The sequence below is a fragment of the Aquarana catesbeiana genome, linkage group LG04 (assembly GCF_042186555.1).
Source record: "Aquarana catesbeiana isolate 2022-GZ linkage group LG04, ASM4218655v1, whole genome shotgun sequence".
Taxonomy (NCBI): Eukaryota; Metazoa; Chordata; class Amphibia; order Anura; family Ranidae; genus Aquarana; species Aquarana catesbeiana.
In genome coordinates, this window is record NC_133327.1 from 479,300,871 (window position 1) to 479,315,452 (window position 14,582).

The window sequence follows — 14,582 nt, forward strand, 5'->3', positions numbered from 1 at the left end:
CACCACCACCATTCTTCAGCGACAGCTTCCATGGCACCATTTCGTGTCTTCTCCTTTCCGGTATCTTCACAAAGGTGCAGTAGGCAAGCGCTGTCCATTCACTCACCATTCACCAGCACACACGCAGAGCCACATATCAACCAGCTTTCAGATACAGAACCTCGAGGAGGGCCTTACTCACCCATATTACTAACCTAAAATACACATTTAGTATTTCACAAATCAACCCATTATATATTCGACTAAGATGAGCTCCGGCGTGTTCACACACTCCACGTGCAGAGCCCGCCAGGAAGTCGGCATGGCACTGCGCTAATCACAGGCAGTGAGGCATTGTCCCGATGCGCAGCTGCAGAGATCAGGAAATGTCTCACTGCCTGTGATTAGCGCAGAGCCGTGCCGACTTCCTGGCAGGCTCTGCACGTGGAGTGTGTGAACACGCTGGAACTCATCCTTATATCCGACCCACCAAATTAAGCATTTCACTCTCAACCTCCTATAACTCATCATTGGTCGGGATTAGGCAGGCTTGCTCAATATGGCCTTTTCTCCTGCAATTTTGGCATGACCGCGGTACTTCGGGACTCTGAATTGGCAGTAAAGCCTCCAACTTGTACAAAGAGACTTTACCGTCAATTTGTCCCTCAACTTGCATAGATAAATGTGAGACCTTCCTATATAAATCTAGAGTAACACATATAAACCTGAAACAATGACAAAACCACAAAATTCCATCTTTGTGCCTGGATTTCAGAGACCATACCCAGAAGGGTATACTATGCACCTCTATCTACTGTTAGGGTCAAGGAACACCCTAGTTCCATGACTAATGTCATTAGTATCCTTTAGGACCAATAAAAACAAACTAGTCTATGTCCCAAATAATACCTAGGTGCTTCCTTCCCAGCAATGATCTCTTCATTCAGAACACAGAGTGAAACATCTTCTCAACATTTTTTGTTCACCACTGTACTGACCTGGCATACAAAGGACATCATGGTCATGCCTCCGACAGAGAGAAATATCAACCCGCCTCCAACTTCCATCCCCTCTGATCACATGTGGGTAATTTTTAGCCTCAGATGCAACAAGGTAGAATTCCCAGTCAGTAAGCCCATTGATACCACCAAATATACAGACTGAGTCTGCACTTCTGTATATGGGATTAATGAGGAAGCATAACACCTTTTCATAATCCAAACTAGCACGGCCTATCCAGGCATTCGACCACCACTTTGGATTGGTGTAAGCCATGTGTTTGGGCAAAATCTTACTGAGCTGTGATGCCAACGCATAAGGCCACTGCACCTCATACAGAGACTGTACAATAAGCTTGATGATATTGCCTGCCCCTGTGTGCACGCCGGAGCCCATGACGTCTTTTTGCCCTGTACCACCTCTTAAAATGGTGGATAAAATCTTGAGCCACTTTAACCTGGATGTTTATGTGACTTTATTGAATGTTATTAGGGATGTCATTAATCTGAGTAACAAAGCCCCACTTACTCTCTGAAGCTATGGCTGAGAGTTTGCTCCTCAGGATACTGATGGCCACTTCATTAATAACACCCATCCCAGCTCCTACTCCCCCCAATATAGTGCTGAATACAACCCTTCTCTTTCGGTTACTCCTCAAAAATAAGCATCCTGAATGAACCTCATTATGTGTCCGCCCATCTCTGGGAGTAAGCCACTGGTACAATAACCGCACTTGATTCAGTGTATATTCAGCACATATAATGTAATAAGATTCTTATCAACCACTGTGAGACGTTGGTGCCATGTCGTGAAGGCATACTGTACCCTGGTGGCCAGCGTTTGGGAGGAGCTTAGATCTATTTGTAGTGATTCCCCTTTTTCTAATGGAGCATGCTTCTGTTTGTAGTCGCTCTCATTACCTGTGCACAGCTCCAACCTCTCAGGTGAGACATCAACCAGGCGTATCTCCCACATGTCCAGCTCTGGTGCCCCACATGTCCAGCAACCAAAAAGTTCTCTGTAGGACTGCTAAGTTTGAGACACCACCCCCACAAGGAGATTTTCACCCCATTAATGTGTCAGCTGGAGTTTCTTGTCTGGCCAACAGACACCTTGTTATGCCTAAGTGCCAGCCTTCTGGGTACCTGCACCATATTAACTCAGTTATTCCAATACATGTCGCACATTAAAAACACTGCCTTCTTTAAATGACCGGGAAAATGTTCCATAAGTCTTGTTGCTGGGCACAGTCGTTCAGATGCAGCATTTGCACTAAATTGTGCATAAGGAAAATTAAACCTTGGATTACAAGTATTAATCTAAATCTTTTCATTTTGTCCCTTCTCCCCTGAATGTTTGTCAGAACAAATTTGTGGTGTGGCATGGCACAGGCAAACTGCCAACCAGATGAACCTCTTTCATCCACGTTCCAGAGACCTCTTCAAATTCTCATTCCACCAGGACTCTGGAATTTAAAAACGAGCAGAATCAAATTCTTTCCTTGTCGTACATCATGGGAGACAGAGCCATAGTAGTTACTATGTAGGTTATAGAACACCTTTAAGTGATGGACACTAGCACACCCTAAGACTAAAAGTGCACTCTCTATATAACCCCTCCCACTACTGGGAGTACCTCCGTTCACCAGTGTCTAAGGTGTTTGTCACGAGTAAAGATCTGCTGAGCTGAGCTCCACTGGAGCAATCCTTGCTGGGGCTAGCCATGCAGCTGGATCCATTCAAAGTGTCTTTTTGGCCAAATTGAATGGTACCTGAGCCTCGTATCCGAAGAAACAAGGTCTTGCCTGTAACGCTTCTCTTTTAGATGGCTGGACCCCGGGATCCAGTACTTTTTGGTATTAAGACCATAATTTTACTGGCGGTGGTGCTATTACAGGTCCAGGATTGTGGGTTTCCTCGAGGATCCCCAGCTCCTGAAGGTTTACCGGAACCCACCGTGAAGGGGGAAGATTTGGTCTGTTAGTGTACCTCGGAAAAGCTTGCATCGGGAAAGATAAGTGGAGTCTTCTAAAAATTTTTTAAAGATTTTTCTTATGAATGTTTCCTTTAATTTAGTAAATGTTGTCATGCCCATGTGTCACCACTGGGGGCTGTATAGAGCACTTGCTGCCTCCTTGCTTCTCAGAGAGCTCGCAATGTGTCCAGGAAACAGCAGTTTTCACTTCCTCCGGCCAGCAGCAGACATCTGGTAAGTCTGGGGGGGGGGTTTACCTCCCCACCAGATGACCCCCTGTGTTTTTTTCTTCCCCTCTTCCTGGGGAAGGAGCACATTAGAAAAAAAAAAAGCGAGCAAACGCCACACTGCTCGGTGGCTTCCAGGCCCCCCCTTCGCCATTACTGCCTCTCTCCCTGCTGATCCCATGGGATCGGAGCCCCCGCTCGCGCGGGAAAAACTTTTTTTTTTAAAGAAAAGAGGAAGGGCCATAGACGTTGGGGGGGGGGCGCTTAACGCGGCACTGGTGTCCTCCAACGCCCAGCGCGGGAAGGTGTGTCCCACCTTGTTGCTGTTGCAAGCTGCGTAGGGACACGAGCAAAGGTGGGTATGCAAGAGGTTTTTGGTAACACAGGCATTCCTTTTGACACAATTACTACTGCATCAGGCTGAGCATTAATAGCAGCAGCAGAGCTGGACTATAGCTCAAGCAGTGGATGCATTCCTTCTGGTAGTACCTCTGCTTTGTGCATCGTGTTATGGTCGGAAGGGGGGTTAAACACCTCAAAAAAGGGCTCTAGAAGGACTTTAGTCACAAGGCAGCCTAGAACCATCCCAAAAAAGGTGGCATCCTCCCCTGAGAGTAATATGGCTGATCAGAGTGAGCCATCAGGAGGGGCAAGTGTTGCAGCTGCTCTTAACACTGCAGCCCCTGTGTATATTACTAAGGAGTTTTTTTCTTCAACTATTTTAAGCTTGGAGCAAAAAAATTGATGCTTTAATCGCATCTCAGAGTCGGACTAAGCGTAGCTAATCCCCGTCCATTGCTCAGGACCCTCATGAGGAACAAGGGGCGAGAGGACGAATTTCTCTTAAAAGACCAGGAAGAGGCTGATGTCTCCTCTTCCGAAGAACCTAATGCGGAAGTATCGGGTTCTTAGGAAAGGTTGTTAGTACCGTTTCTCACTGAATTGGTCCGATCCACATTTTTACTGCCAGTAAGTCAGTTGATGAGCCCATCTCTGGTTTGGGTTCACTAAAACCTCTCCAATCTATTCATGCCTTTCCTATCCATTCGTGGCTAAGAAAGCTAATGTATTCTGAATGGGAGTACCCAGATAAAGTTTTTCCCTCCAAAAAAGTTTTCAATACTTTATCCTATGGAGGAAGAGTTCTATAAGAAATGGGAAATTCCAGCAATTTAAGCTGCTATATCCCCTGTAAACAAAAACCTGACTTGTCCAGTAGACAATGCTCATATGCTAAAGGATCCAACAGATAAGAAGTTGGAATTCCTTTTTAAAAACTATTTTTCGCTCGCAGGTTCAGTCATTCAGCCTGCGCTGGCAGCGATCGGAGTATCTCAGTCCTTAAAGGACCAGTTTATAGAGGTACTCAAGGTTATTCCTGATCAGCAGGCCCAAGATTTGGCCAGTATATCATAAGCGTTGTGTTTTACAGTAGATGCTATGAAAGATTATTTTCTCAAGGCCTCACGGCTCATGCTAGGGCTGGTACATATGCGTAGAAGCCTATGGTTGAAAAATTGGTCAGCCGAAGCGCCATGTAAAAAGCTCTTGGCCAATTTCCAATTTCATGGTGAACGGTTATTTGGAGGTGATCTGGATAAGTATATCCACAGAATTTCTAATGGAAAAGTTCCCTTTTACCGGTTAAGAAGAAGTTTAGGCATTTTTCTTTTAAATGTGCGTCTTCTCCAGTGCCAGGTGCATAAGCCTCCAGGCAGTCACGACGGCCTCCACGTCAGGTTCAAGAGGTAAACCTCAGGGTCAGTCCCAGGGCCAAAAGAAGACCTGGGGAGGAAACCCACAAATGTAAATACCAAAGCCTCCTTATGAAGGGGCGCCTCCGCTCGCTTGAATGGGGGGAAGGCTTCTACAATTTTCAAGGGTCTGGCAGGAAAAATGTCAAGACAGATGGGTGGCTTCCTCAATTTCTCTAGGTTACAAACTAGAGTTCCGAGAATTCCCGTCTCCTCGTTTTCTCAGATCACACTTTCCCAGAGATCCAGTGAAAAAAGTCTCTCTTTCTAGCTTTGGATCCAGCGGCTAAAAATGGCTTTCTACCAACGCTTGTATTAAACAAAATGTATTCAGCTGCTAATTGAGGGCATAGCCAATGACCCCCCTTTCAGGTGGGCTAAACCTAACAATTTGGAATTTTCCCACCTGAACAAAACAAAAATAAAATAAATTAATAAACAAATGACAAAAAAAAAGATTAAAAAATACCAAAACGAGAAAAAAAAAATAATCCAGAGACTTCTTGAAAGAACTAAATACATCAAGGTCCTCTATAACAGTGGTCATCAACCCTGTCATCAAGGCCCACTAACAGGCCAGGTTTGCAAGATAACTGAAATATATCACAGGTGATATCATTTGCTGCTCAGTGATTGCAGTATTCTAGTCTGCATCTCCCCAAGGTAATACATAAAACCTGGCCTGTTAGTGGGCCCTGAGGACAGGGTTGACGACCACTGCTCTATAATATTTCAAACAATTGAGGCCAAATCTCTGAGACTTGCATTTAATCCTTATTCCATAGCAAAGAAACCTTAACCAGAAAATTCTTACCGTCCTTGCGACTTATGGGCTACTAACATTGTTTGCCCCAGTGCTATACTTTAATGAACATGTGGCTACCTCCATTTTGAGTCTATTCAGCTGATCCATATAAAAATGCTTTTCCTGCCTTACCTGACTTTTCAGTTTGTAGTCTCAGCATTTGGGTTTTAAAAGGGACACCGATTTGATTATTATGGCCTTGGATTGCTACCCCATCTCGCAGAATAATCTTCATACCACCTTGGGGCAGGGGAAACATCAGGGATCTAATAGACCCCCAATGTCTCCATAAAAAGTACCTGTCACATGTCCATGTTATCACATAGGGGGTTTGTTAGGCCCCTTGTGGTAGCAATGACATTTAAAAAAAAATGCCACCCCCACACAAATGCCAAAAAAAGTGCAATGTAGGGTGATCACGTGTATGTAAGCATTAATTGCACCACGTTTGTCGCAGACCTCAGAGTAAGAGCAATAATTCTAGCACCATAGTTCATGTTTAACTCTAATTTGATGACATGTAAAGGTGTTGCATATATAGAAGTTTGGGTACCATAGTTTGAGATTCCATGAGCATGCAAAATTTTCAAACTTCATGTTTGGTGTCTATTTACTCATAGCAACCCCATCTTTTATATTTCACCAAAAAATTGGGTATACTATTGTGTGCTTACACTAAAATTAATTTTAGTGCATTTGTTCCTGAAATTATGCACTTGGGAAATAACTGCACACATAGACCTAATAGCTTGCAATGCCGAACTGCAGTTTCTAAAGCTAGTAAAATACTTGTATTAAAGAGGTGTTGACTCCAGAGAGGCACAATTTTGCCCATGTACAAATTATTAGTAAGACATCATCTGGAACATGCAGTTCAGTTTTGGGCAGGTAAGCATAGGTAGCATATAATAGGTAAGCATCTAGGTAATATGCTTGTTTTGACATACATTAACATCATAAATCTTTATTATTCCATAGGTCTGCCGAACACATTTGGTGGTTATGATGAGACCCCAGAGGTGACTGCCAAGCACATTAAGGTATGTAACTGTCATACAGTGCTCTATTTCCAGCTTCTGGCCACTGTTTTGTGTAGTGCATGATGATTTTTAGATTTTGAATAAATTGCCCTGCAAAATAATCATTCTGCAGATCCTTATTGTGTAATGTTTTAAAATAACATTACTTACCTGAGCCCTCATTCGATCCAGCGCTGTGCCCCTCTGAAGTTCCTCTCTCCCCTCACTTCCTGGTCTCACAATCTTTGTTGAGGCAGTGGGAGCTATAGACACAGCAAGGCTCAGGAGTGAGCCTGCATGAGTGCTTCTGTAGAAAGCGGCTTTCTATAGGGGCACTCGTCAAAGAGGGGTCAGGAGTGCCAGCGGGGGCCCGTGAAGAGGAGATTCGGGGATACACAATTTCATTGAACAGAGCAGGCAAGTATAAACCTGTTGGTGTGTTTTTTTATCTTATTTTTTTTTATTATTATTATTATTTCAGTTACTTATATAGCGCCGTCAATTTACGCAGCGCTTTACATATACATTGTACATTCACATCAGTCCCTACCCTCAAGGAGCTTACAATCTAAGGTCCCTAACTCTCACATACTAAGGACAATTTAGACAGGATCCAATTAACCTACCAGCATGTCTTTGGAGTGTGGGAGGAAACCGGAGTACCCGGAGGAAACCCACGCAGGCACAGGGAAACATGCAAACTGCAGGCAGGTAGTGTCGTGGTTGGGATTCGAACCAGCGACCCTTCTTACTGCTAGGCGGAGGTGCTATCCACTACACCACTGTGTAGCTTTTTCAATTACTTTAAGTTGCAGCAAATCACATCAAACAGTAGTGAGTGAAAAGAACAAGGTCTTAATAGTTCCTCAATGGAAGGCACTGAAAATGATAATCTATAATATGTATAGATCCTATTTATGTTGCATAACTTGTAGCATAATATCAATCAAGGGTTTTTAGATACTCAGTGTAGCATGTTCATAGATCTTGATTTGGTCCATTTTGTCGGTATGGTTCAGAAAAGTGACTGCTTCACTGTGAACAGTTTTCATAAGTGTCCACAGGTTAAACGTTGGAATAAATAGTCATTGAGCATGAAAGAGGGAAAGGTGGCCATTGGAAGAGGTGGAGGGGAAAAAAAAGCGGATGGGAGTAGGTTGGAAAAATAAGGAGGGTGAAAAGGAAAGCAAAAGGAGTGTGGCAGATCCTGGTAGACAGGAGTGGGACCTGAACATGGCGCAGAGAGAGCACATGTGACAGGAATATCAGCACAGCTCCGCCAGTCCTGCAGCCTGAGTGCCAGCATCAGAGCAGATTTGTCCCAACCTGCCGCTGAACCAGAGAGTGAGATACCCCCAGCAGTCAACAAGTGAGGTGGTAAGATGCACTCCCCTCATTCTATAGCTGACCACAGTAATCCCACAGCCAAGCATCCCAGAAGCCATGGATAACTAAGAGCCAGCCTGTAACATCTAGTGGAATGAGATCTCCAAAGCCAAGCACAATAAAAAAAAATACCTGTCACAGGAGGGGTGCCCAGAACATCCAGCAGGAGACCTTGCGCAGACAGACAGGCGCAGACCAAGAAATCAATGGGAACAGAAGTTATATCAGATCTTCAGTCTCCAGATATCCCAGGATGGACCTGATAAGAGAACAGTGGCAAAGTGGTCAGTGGAAAGCAGCACAGAAAAAAATGAAGAGCATCTCTTATTAAAATAAGCCTGTGGTGGACAAGTCTGTAAGGACCAAAGGGGCACAGTGAGGACCAGGAGAGATCCTCCTTCTTAGAACTGAAAGACATTAACATATAACTTGTGTAGCAAATTACTACAAAAAAAAAAAAATGACCGAGAAAAAAAAGAAAAACTCAGATTTAGCATAATAATGTTATGAACTGAGACCAACAGGCTAAACTGTTCCCTGTGAGGCAAGGCCTGTCAGTGAGATTGTAAATTCTGACCATCTCTTACAGTGAGTATGTAAGCAATCTATTCGTAGATGAGCTCTTGTACATATAGTAGCTTTCCCTTCTAGCTCGAGGGTAATGGTGGGGATTGCTGTGAACATGGGCTTTTTCCTGCTGCTAAAGATGGTAGGTTCAAATAAGTAATGTAGGAGGGTGGGGAGGGTTAGGGAACAAAATGACTACTGGGGAGGATCTATATTTTAAAAAGGAAGGTAACATTGTGACTCAGAGTGGTCTTAAGTCAATAGACAATCTACATGTAGGGTCTTGGTTGAAGGATCGTCAATTAATCGGTCCCTTAATCACTGAAGGGTAATTGTCCCCCAATGTACAGTATATATTTGATCATGGGTCTAGTGAGAGGAATTCCACTGTAAGTGGATTTAAACAATAGGTGGTTACATAGTACTTGGTAAAGAGCACCAAGCAGGGTTAGTCATCTTTTCCTCCTCCGAGGGACCGTGACACCTCCCATGAGGTGAAGTCATTCATGACCCACTATCCAATGGGGGTCATAAGCAACTGTGCAATCATAGTAAAAAATTGATAGGAACAAAGATGTCCCAAAGGAGCAAAAAGGGAGGATCTATCACGGAATATCTATTTGAATAATTGCTTTATAAAAGTTACAAATATAAACCCCCCAGAACACCCAGCAATAAAAACATACAGAAAAAAATAACAACGTCACAATATGACGCCAATCTCAGGGACACACACACGCCAGCTAAAGAAAGGAAAGAATGGTGCTGCTGTAACTAAAGCCAATGTAAATACTTAGTCCTGTATGGTCAAAGATAGCAAACTATACATGCTGCATATCGATGTAACGGGCTTATGCGAATATTGTATAGAAAAATTGCCTTAGCAGATAAGTCATATAAGGCTGTAATGGAAGTCCGTAACCTATTTTGTAGTAAGGATCAATCAGCTTGTGATGGTTTTAAGGCAGTTGGATAGTGAATATATAGCATCAAAAAAGAGGTCATTGAGTGGATAGAGGATGATTCAGACCGGTCATATAGGAATAAGCTGGTTATAGAGCATATTATATATGCATGTATTGGCTTCACAGTCCCTTGACCAAATATGACACAACGAGCAGTGATTAATTTGAGGATACGTCCACTGAATATCAACAAGAATCAGTGGGGAGGGAGTAGGAGAGAAAGAAGATGTAAGTTGCCCGAGGGCTCTCACCACTCTGGAATGATGGCTGCAATGGTCATTGTACAAGAAGCCATTCTCTTCGCAGATCATTCTGCAGATAAATTCTGAATCGGCATGCGAATAAACGCTGGTGAGGTTCAATCAGTGCGTTGCAACGGCCGTCTGGTGTAGAGCGTCAATGCTCAAAAACATCCGGTCATGTGTCTGGTATGCTAGCTACGGTGGCCCGTGAGTAGATATGAAGCAGGCTTATCCAGTCCGTCCAAGCGAAAGTGGCGCTACAATGTTATCTCGCACACTTGCTGGAATGCATGGTGGAGCAGAGATGGCACTGCCTACATCAACGTGTTTCACACAAGTGACCGTGCGCTTCGTCAGGACGTGGTCCCTGCCACTCCTTTAAAAATAGAGGTTCCTCCGTAAATGGAGGAAACCGTCCATGGGCTAGAGGTTATGAAACTTAGAGGGGGAGAAGGAGCAGTTACTAACATTACAAACACAAATCGCTGAGAGCAGTGGTAAACTTGAACCCCTTAAGGATATGCCTGACTGACAAATTTAATGACCTCAAAGAAATTAATAAAACACAAAAAACGTAAAAATAACTAACAGTCCAAATTCAAGAGGGACCTGGACGACTGGTCTAGGGCGGACATCTTTGACCTCACCACTAGAGGCGACAGAAGCTGGTCCCGATGTTGCAGACCTCCCTCACGACCCGATACTAGTGTTGGTATACAATCCTCTGGTAGTGAAGATTAATTACATCGCTCTGTCACTTTTTTAGAGAATGATCTACTGGAACTAGAGGATCCTCCTCAATCCAGGGGTATCCTAAAAAGAGGCAAAGCAGAAGGAGGAAAAGGGAGAGGAAGATACAAGAAGGTAGTGGACTCCAGGAAAGTGGACTGTACCACTGCCAGGAGCCAGAAGCACTCCCATTAAATAATCTTACACTAGACACCACCACCTTTGATGACATGAAGGTTGTTTGTCTTCAAGTTGAAAATCTGAAAGATTGACACCTTGACCTCCAAACAAAAGGGAATGTCCTTCTCACCTACATCCAGGATGAATCACTTTGAGGTCTACAAGGACCTCTGCCTATTCCTGAGAAGACTATATTATAAGCCGCTGTACTCTGGGAAACAGGCCATCGATGATCCCATTGAGGAAACTAGTCAAACAGAGTAGCCTTTGACCACTTGGTGTCAGTATTAGTATTAGAAGAGGCTGGACCATCATCGGAGGATGATGAATCCACAGATACAACACTCTGGAGAAGGAACCCTAATCTTAATATCAGATCGACATCCATGCCTCAGTTCCAGAAGAATAAGTGGCTAGGTGTTTTTATGGATCTGGTCCAGGGGGACCTTAATAAGGTTAACTGGACAGTGAATGTCACTGATCTTTCCTTAGATGAACATTTAGTATTTAAATAACTCCAGAATGCAGAGACTAGTCATTAAACCAAGTGACAAAGAAGGTAATGTGGTCCTTCTATCCACTGAGAAATATAAGGTACGTCGCTTACTAACGGATAAATCCACCTATAGTAAGCTGGATCACAACCCTTTTCCATCATTAGTCAGGCTTATTAATGATCAACTCCAGTGGGCCTTTGAGGCCGATTTACTTACTAAAAAAGAGCTGAACTGTTTAAAAGTGGGTGACTATAATACCCCGACCTTTTACGTCATTCCAAAGATCCATAAAAACCAGGAGGACCCCCCGGAATGCCCAATAGTATCTGCAATCAGGGGCCCACTTGAACGGGTCAGCAAATACATAGACTCCCTTATTAAGGCTCTGGTTAATACATTACCCTTGTATGTAATACTGGTGATTTACTCAACAAAATTGAGTGTTTGGCCTTTCCCAGGGACGACGTCCTCGTTGGGATTGACGTAGAGGCATTATATACATCTAAACCACATAAATGGGGTATCTCTGCTGTTTACCATTTTTTGGAGGAAAAATTTCCCACTATGGGGGCTCAAAATGAGTTAGTTATTGAGCTCCTTGAATTGGCACTAAAACATAATTTCTTCCTAATCCTGGGATATAATTACTAACAGCTATGCACCTGGCTAAGGTACATCAACGATATCTTGATTGTTTGGGAGATTTCCAGAATTGAATTGCTGGAATTCATGGATGAACTTGGCTGCAATACTCGGAACATACTTACTCTATGTGGTAGATTGCCATGAGGTCTCCTTCCTTGACCTCTCTATTAACCACTTCCAACCCAAGGACGTCATATGACGTCTTTGACTTTCAGTGGGGATATCTGAATGATAGCTGCAGCTACAGGCATCATTTAGATATCATCTTTTAGAGCTGGCAATTCTGTACACCGTAAGAATGATCATGGCAGCAGTTCCGCCACTTGATGGTTCTTACAGGCGACCAGAGAAGACATCCCCCCCCCCCCTGCCGCCCTCCGGTGCTTCTCCGGGCTCTCCCGTGCCATTGGGGACTCAGAGAAAGAATCTGCCGCTTCGGATGACTAGCATAGAGATTTCTGGTGAACAGATCGTCACCAGTCATCTCTATGACCGACAGACCCGGGCTCAACGTTATGACGTTGTAGACAAAGCCGCGATTGTGGCTTTAAAGCATGGGATCGTTTTTTTTTTTTTTTTTTTTTTTATCTCAAGCTTTCCAGCCTGAAGGAGAGATGTGGGTTCTATTAGACCCCACATCTCTCCATAGAGGATCTGTCACACACTATTCCTATTACAAGGGATGTTTACATTCCCTGTAATAGGAATAAAAGTGAAAAATAAAATAAAGTAGAATAATACATTTATTTATTTTTTTAAAGCGCACAGAAGCAAACTCACATGTAAGTCCCGCCCACATATGTAAACGTCATTCAAACCGCACACGTGAGGTATCGCCGCATGCGTTAGAGCGAGAGCAACAATTCTACCACTACACCTGCTCTGTAACTCTAAACTGGTAACCTGTAAAAAAAATTTAAAGCATTGCCTATGGAGATTTTTAAGTACCGAAGTTTGGCGCCATTCCATGAGTGTGCGCAATTTTAAAGCATGACATGTTGGGTATATATTTACTCGGCGTAACATCATCTTTCACATTATACAAAAAATTGGGCTAACTCTGCTGTTTTTGTTTTTTAATTCATGAAACACATTTGAAAAATTGTTGTGCAAATACCGTGCTGCATAAAAAGTTGCAACAACCGCCATTTTATTCCCTAGGGTGTCTGCTAAAAAACATATATAATGTTTGGGGGTTCTGAGTAATTTTCTAGTAAAAAAATTATGATTTTTACATGTAGGAGAGGAGTGCCAAAATAGGCCCGGTATGGAAGTGGTTAAACTAGAGAGGGGTAAACTGGTAACTAAAACCTATACGAAAAATACAGCAGCCAACACTCTCCTCTTAGCAGACAGCCATCACCCTAAACCACTTATTCTTTGGATCCCGGTGGGACAGTTGCTCAAGATACGGAGGAACTGCTCCACCGAGGACTATCGATATGTATCTGATTTACTTTATCGATGCTTCAGGGAAAGAGGCTATCCCCATCGAGTACTTAGAAGAGCTAGGAAAATTGCGGGGCAAAGAACTAGGGCCAACCTCCTATTGACCCGAGATAGGACAACCAATGCACCTGAGGGACCTATAAGATTAATAACACAATATGGTGCACAGTGGGATCAGGTTGGCAAGATCATGCAGGATCATTGGCACATCCTGATACGCTCCAAGGGCATGGAGGATATTGTTGGCTCTAGGACCCATATGGTGGCGAGACGAGCAAGAAATTTAAATGACACATTGGTCCAATCTGAGTTTACCTGCCCACAAAATAGAGAATGGCTTATTGATCTGCCCAGACTAAAAGGCATGTACCCCTGTGGCCATTGTGGGATGTGTAGCTATGTTGAACACTCAAGGGTCTTCACCGATTCTGAAAGAAGTCATGAATATGAGAATAACCACTTGAGGACCGAGCCTCCTTTTGAGATTTGTTTACAAGTTAAAAAACGTTTTTTTTTTTTTTTTTTTTTTTTTGCTAGAAAATTACTTAGAACCCCCAAACATTATACTTTTTTTTTCTAACACCCTAGAGAATAAAATGGTCGTTGCAATACTTTGTCACACCGTATTTGCGCAGCGGTCTTATTAGCACACTTTTTTTGGAAAATATACACTTTTTTAATTAAAAAATGACAACAGTAAAGTTAGCCCATTTTTTTTTTATATTGTGAAAGATAATGTTACGCCAAGTCAATTAATACCCAACATGTCATGCTTCAAAATTGCGGCCGCTTGTGGAATGGTGACAAACTTTTACCCTTAATCTCCATAGGCAATGTTTAAAAAATTCTACAGGTTGCATGTTTTGAGTTAGAGGTAGTCTAGGGCTAGAATTATTGCTCTCACTCAACCGATCATGGCGATACCTCACATGTGTGATTTGAACACCGTTTTCATATGCGGGCTCTACTCACGTATGTGTTCACTTCTGCACGCAAGCTCGACGGGGCATGTTTAAAATTTTTTTTTATTTTACTTTTTATTTTTACACTGTTCTGTTAAAGTCACTTTTATTCCTTTTACAAGGAATGTAAACATCCTTTGTAATATAAAAAAGCATGACAGGACCTCCTAAATATGAGATCTGGGGTCAAAAAGACCTCAGAT

General features: G+C 43.0%; 1 protein-coding gene across 4 annotated transcripts in view; it reads left to right on the top strand.

Annotated features, from left to right (window-relative positions):
* Positions 1 to 14,582, top strand: part of MTR (5-methyltetrahydrofolate-homocysteine methyltransferase) — a 1,497,716-nt gene that overhangs the window by 303,948 nt on the left and 1,179,186 nt on the right. For all 4 annotated transcript variants that reach the window (XM_073627630.1, XM_073627629.1, XM_073627631.1 and 1 more), the window contains one exon: positions 6,717 to 6,778. In XM_073627630.1, coding sequence (XP_073483731.1) covers positions 6,717 to 6,778 — 62 coding nt within the window. The remainder of the gene's footprint in view (positions 1 to 6,716; positions 6,779 to 14,582) is intronic.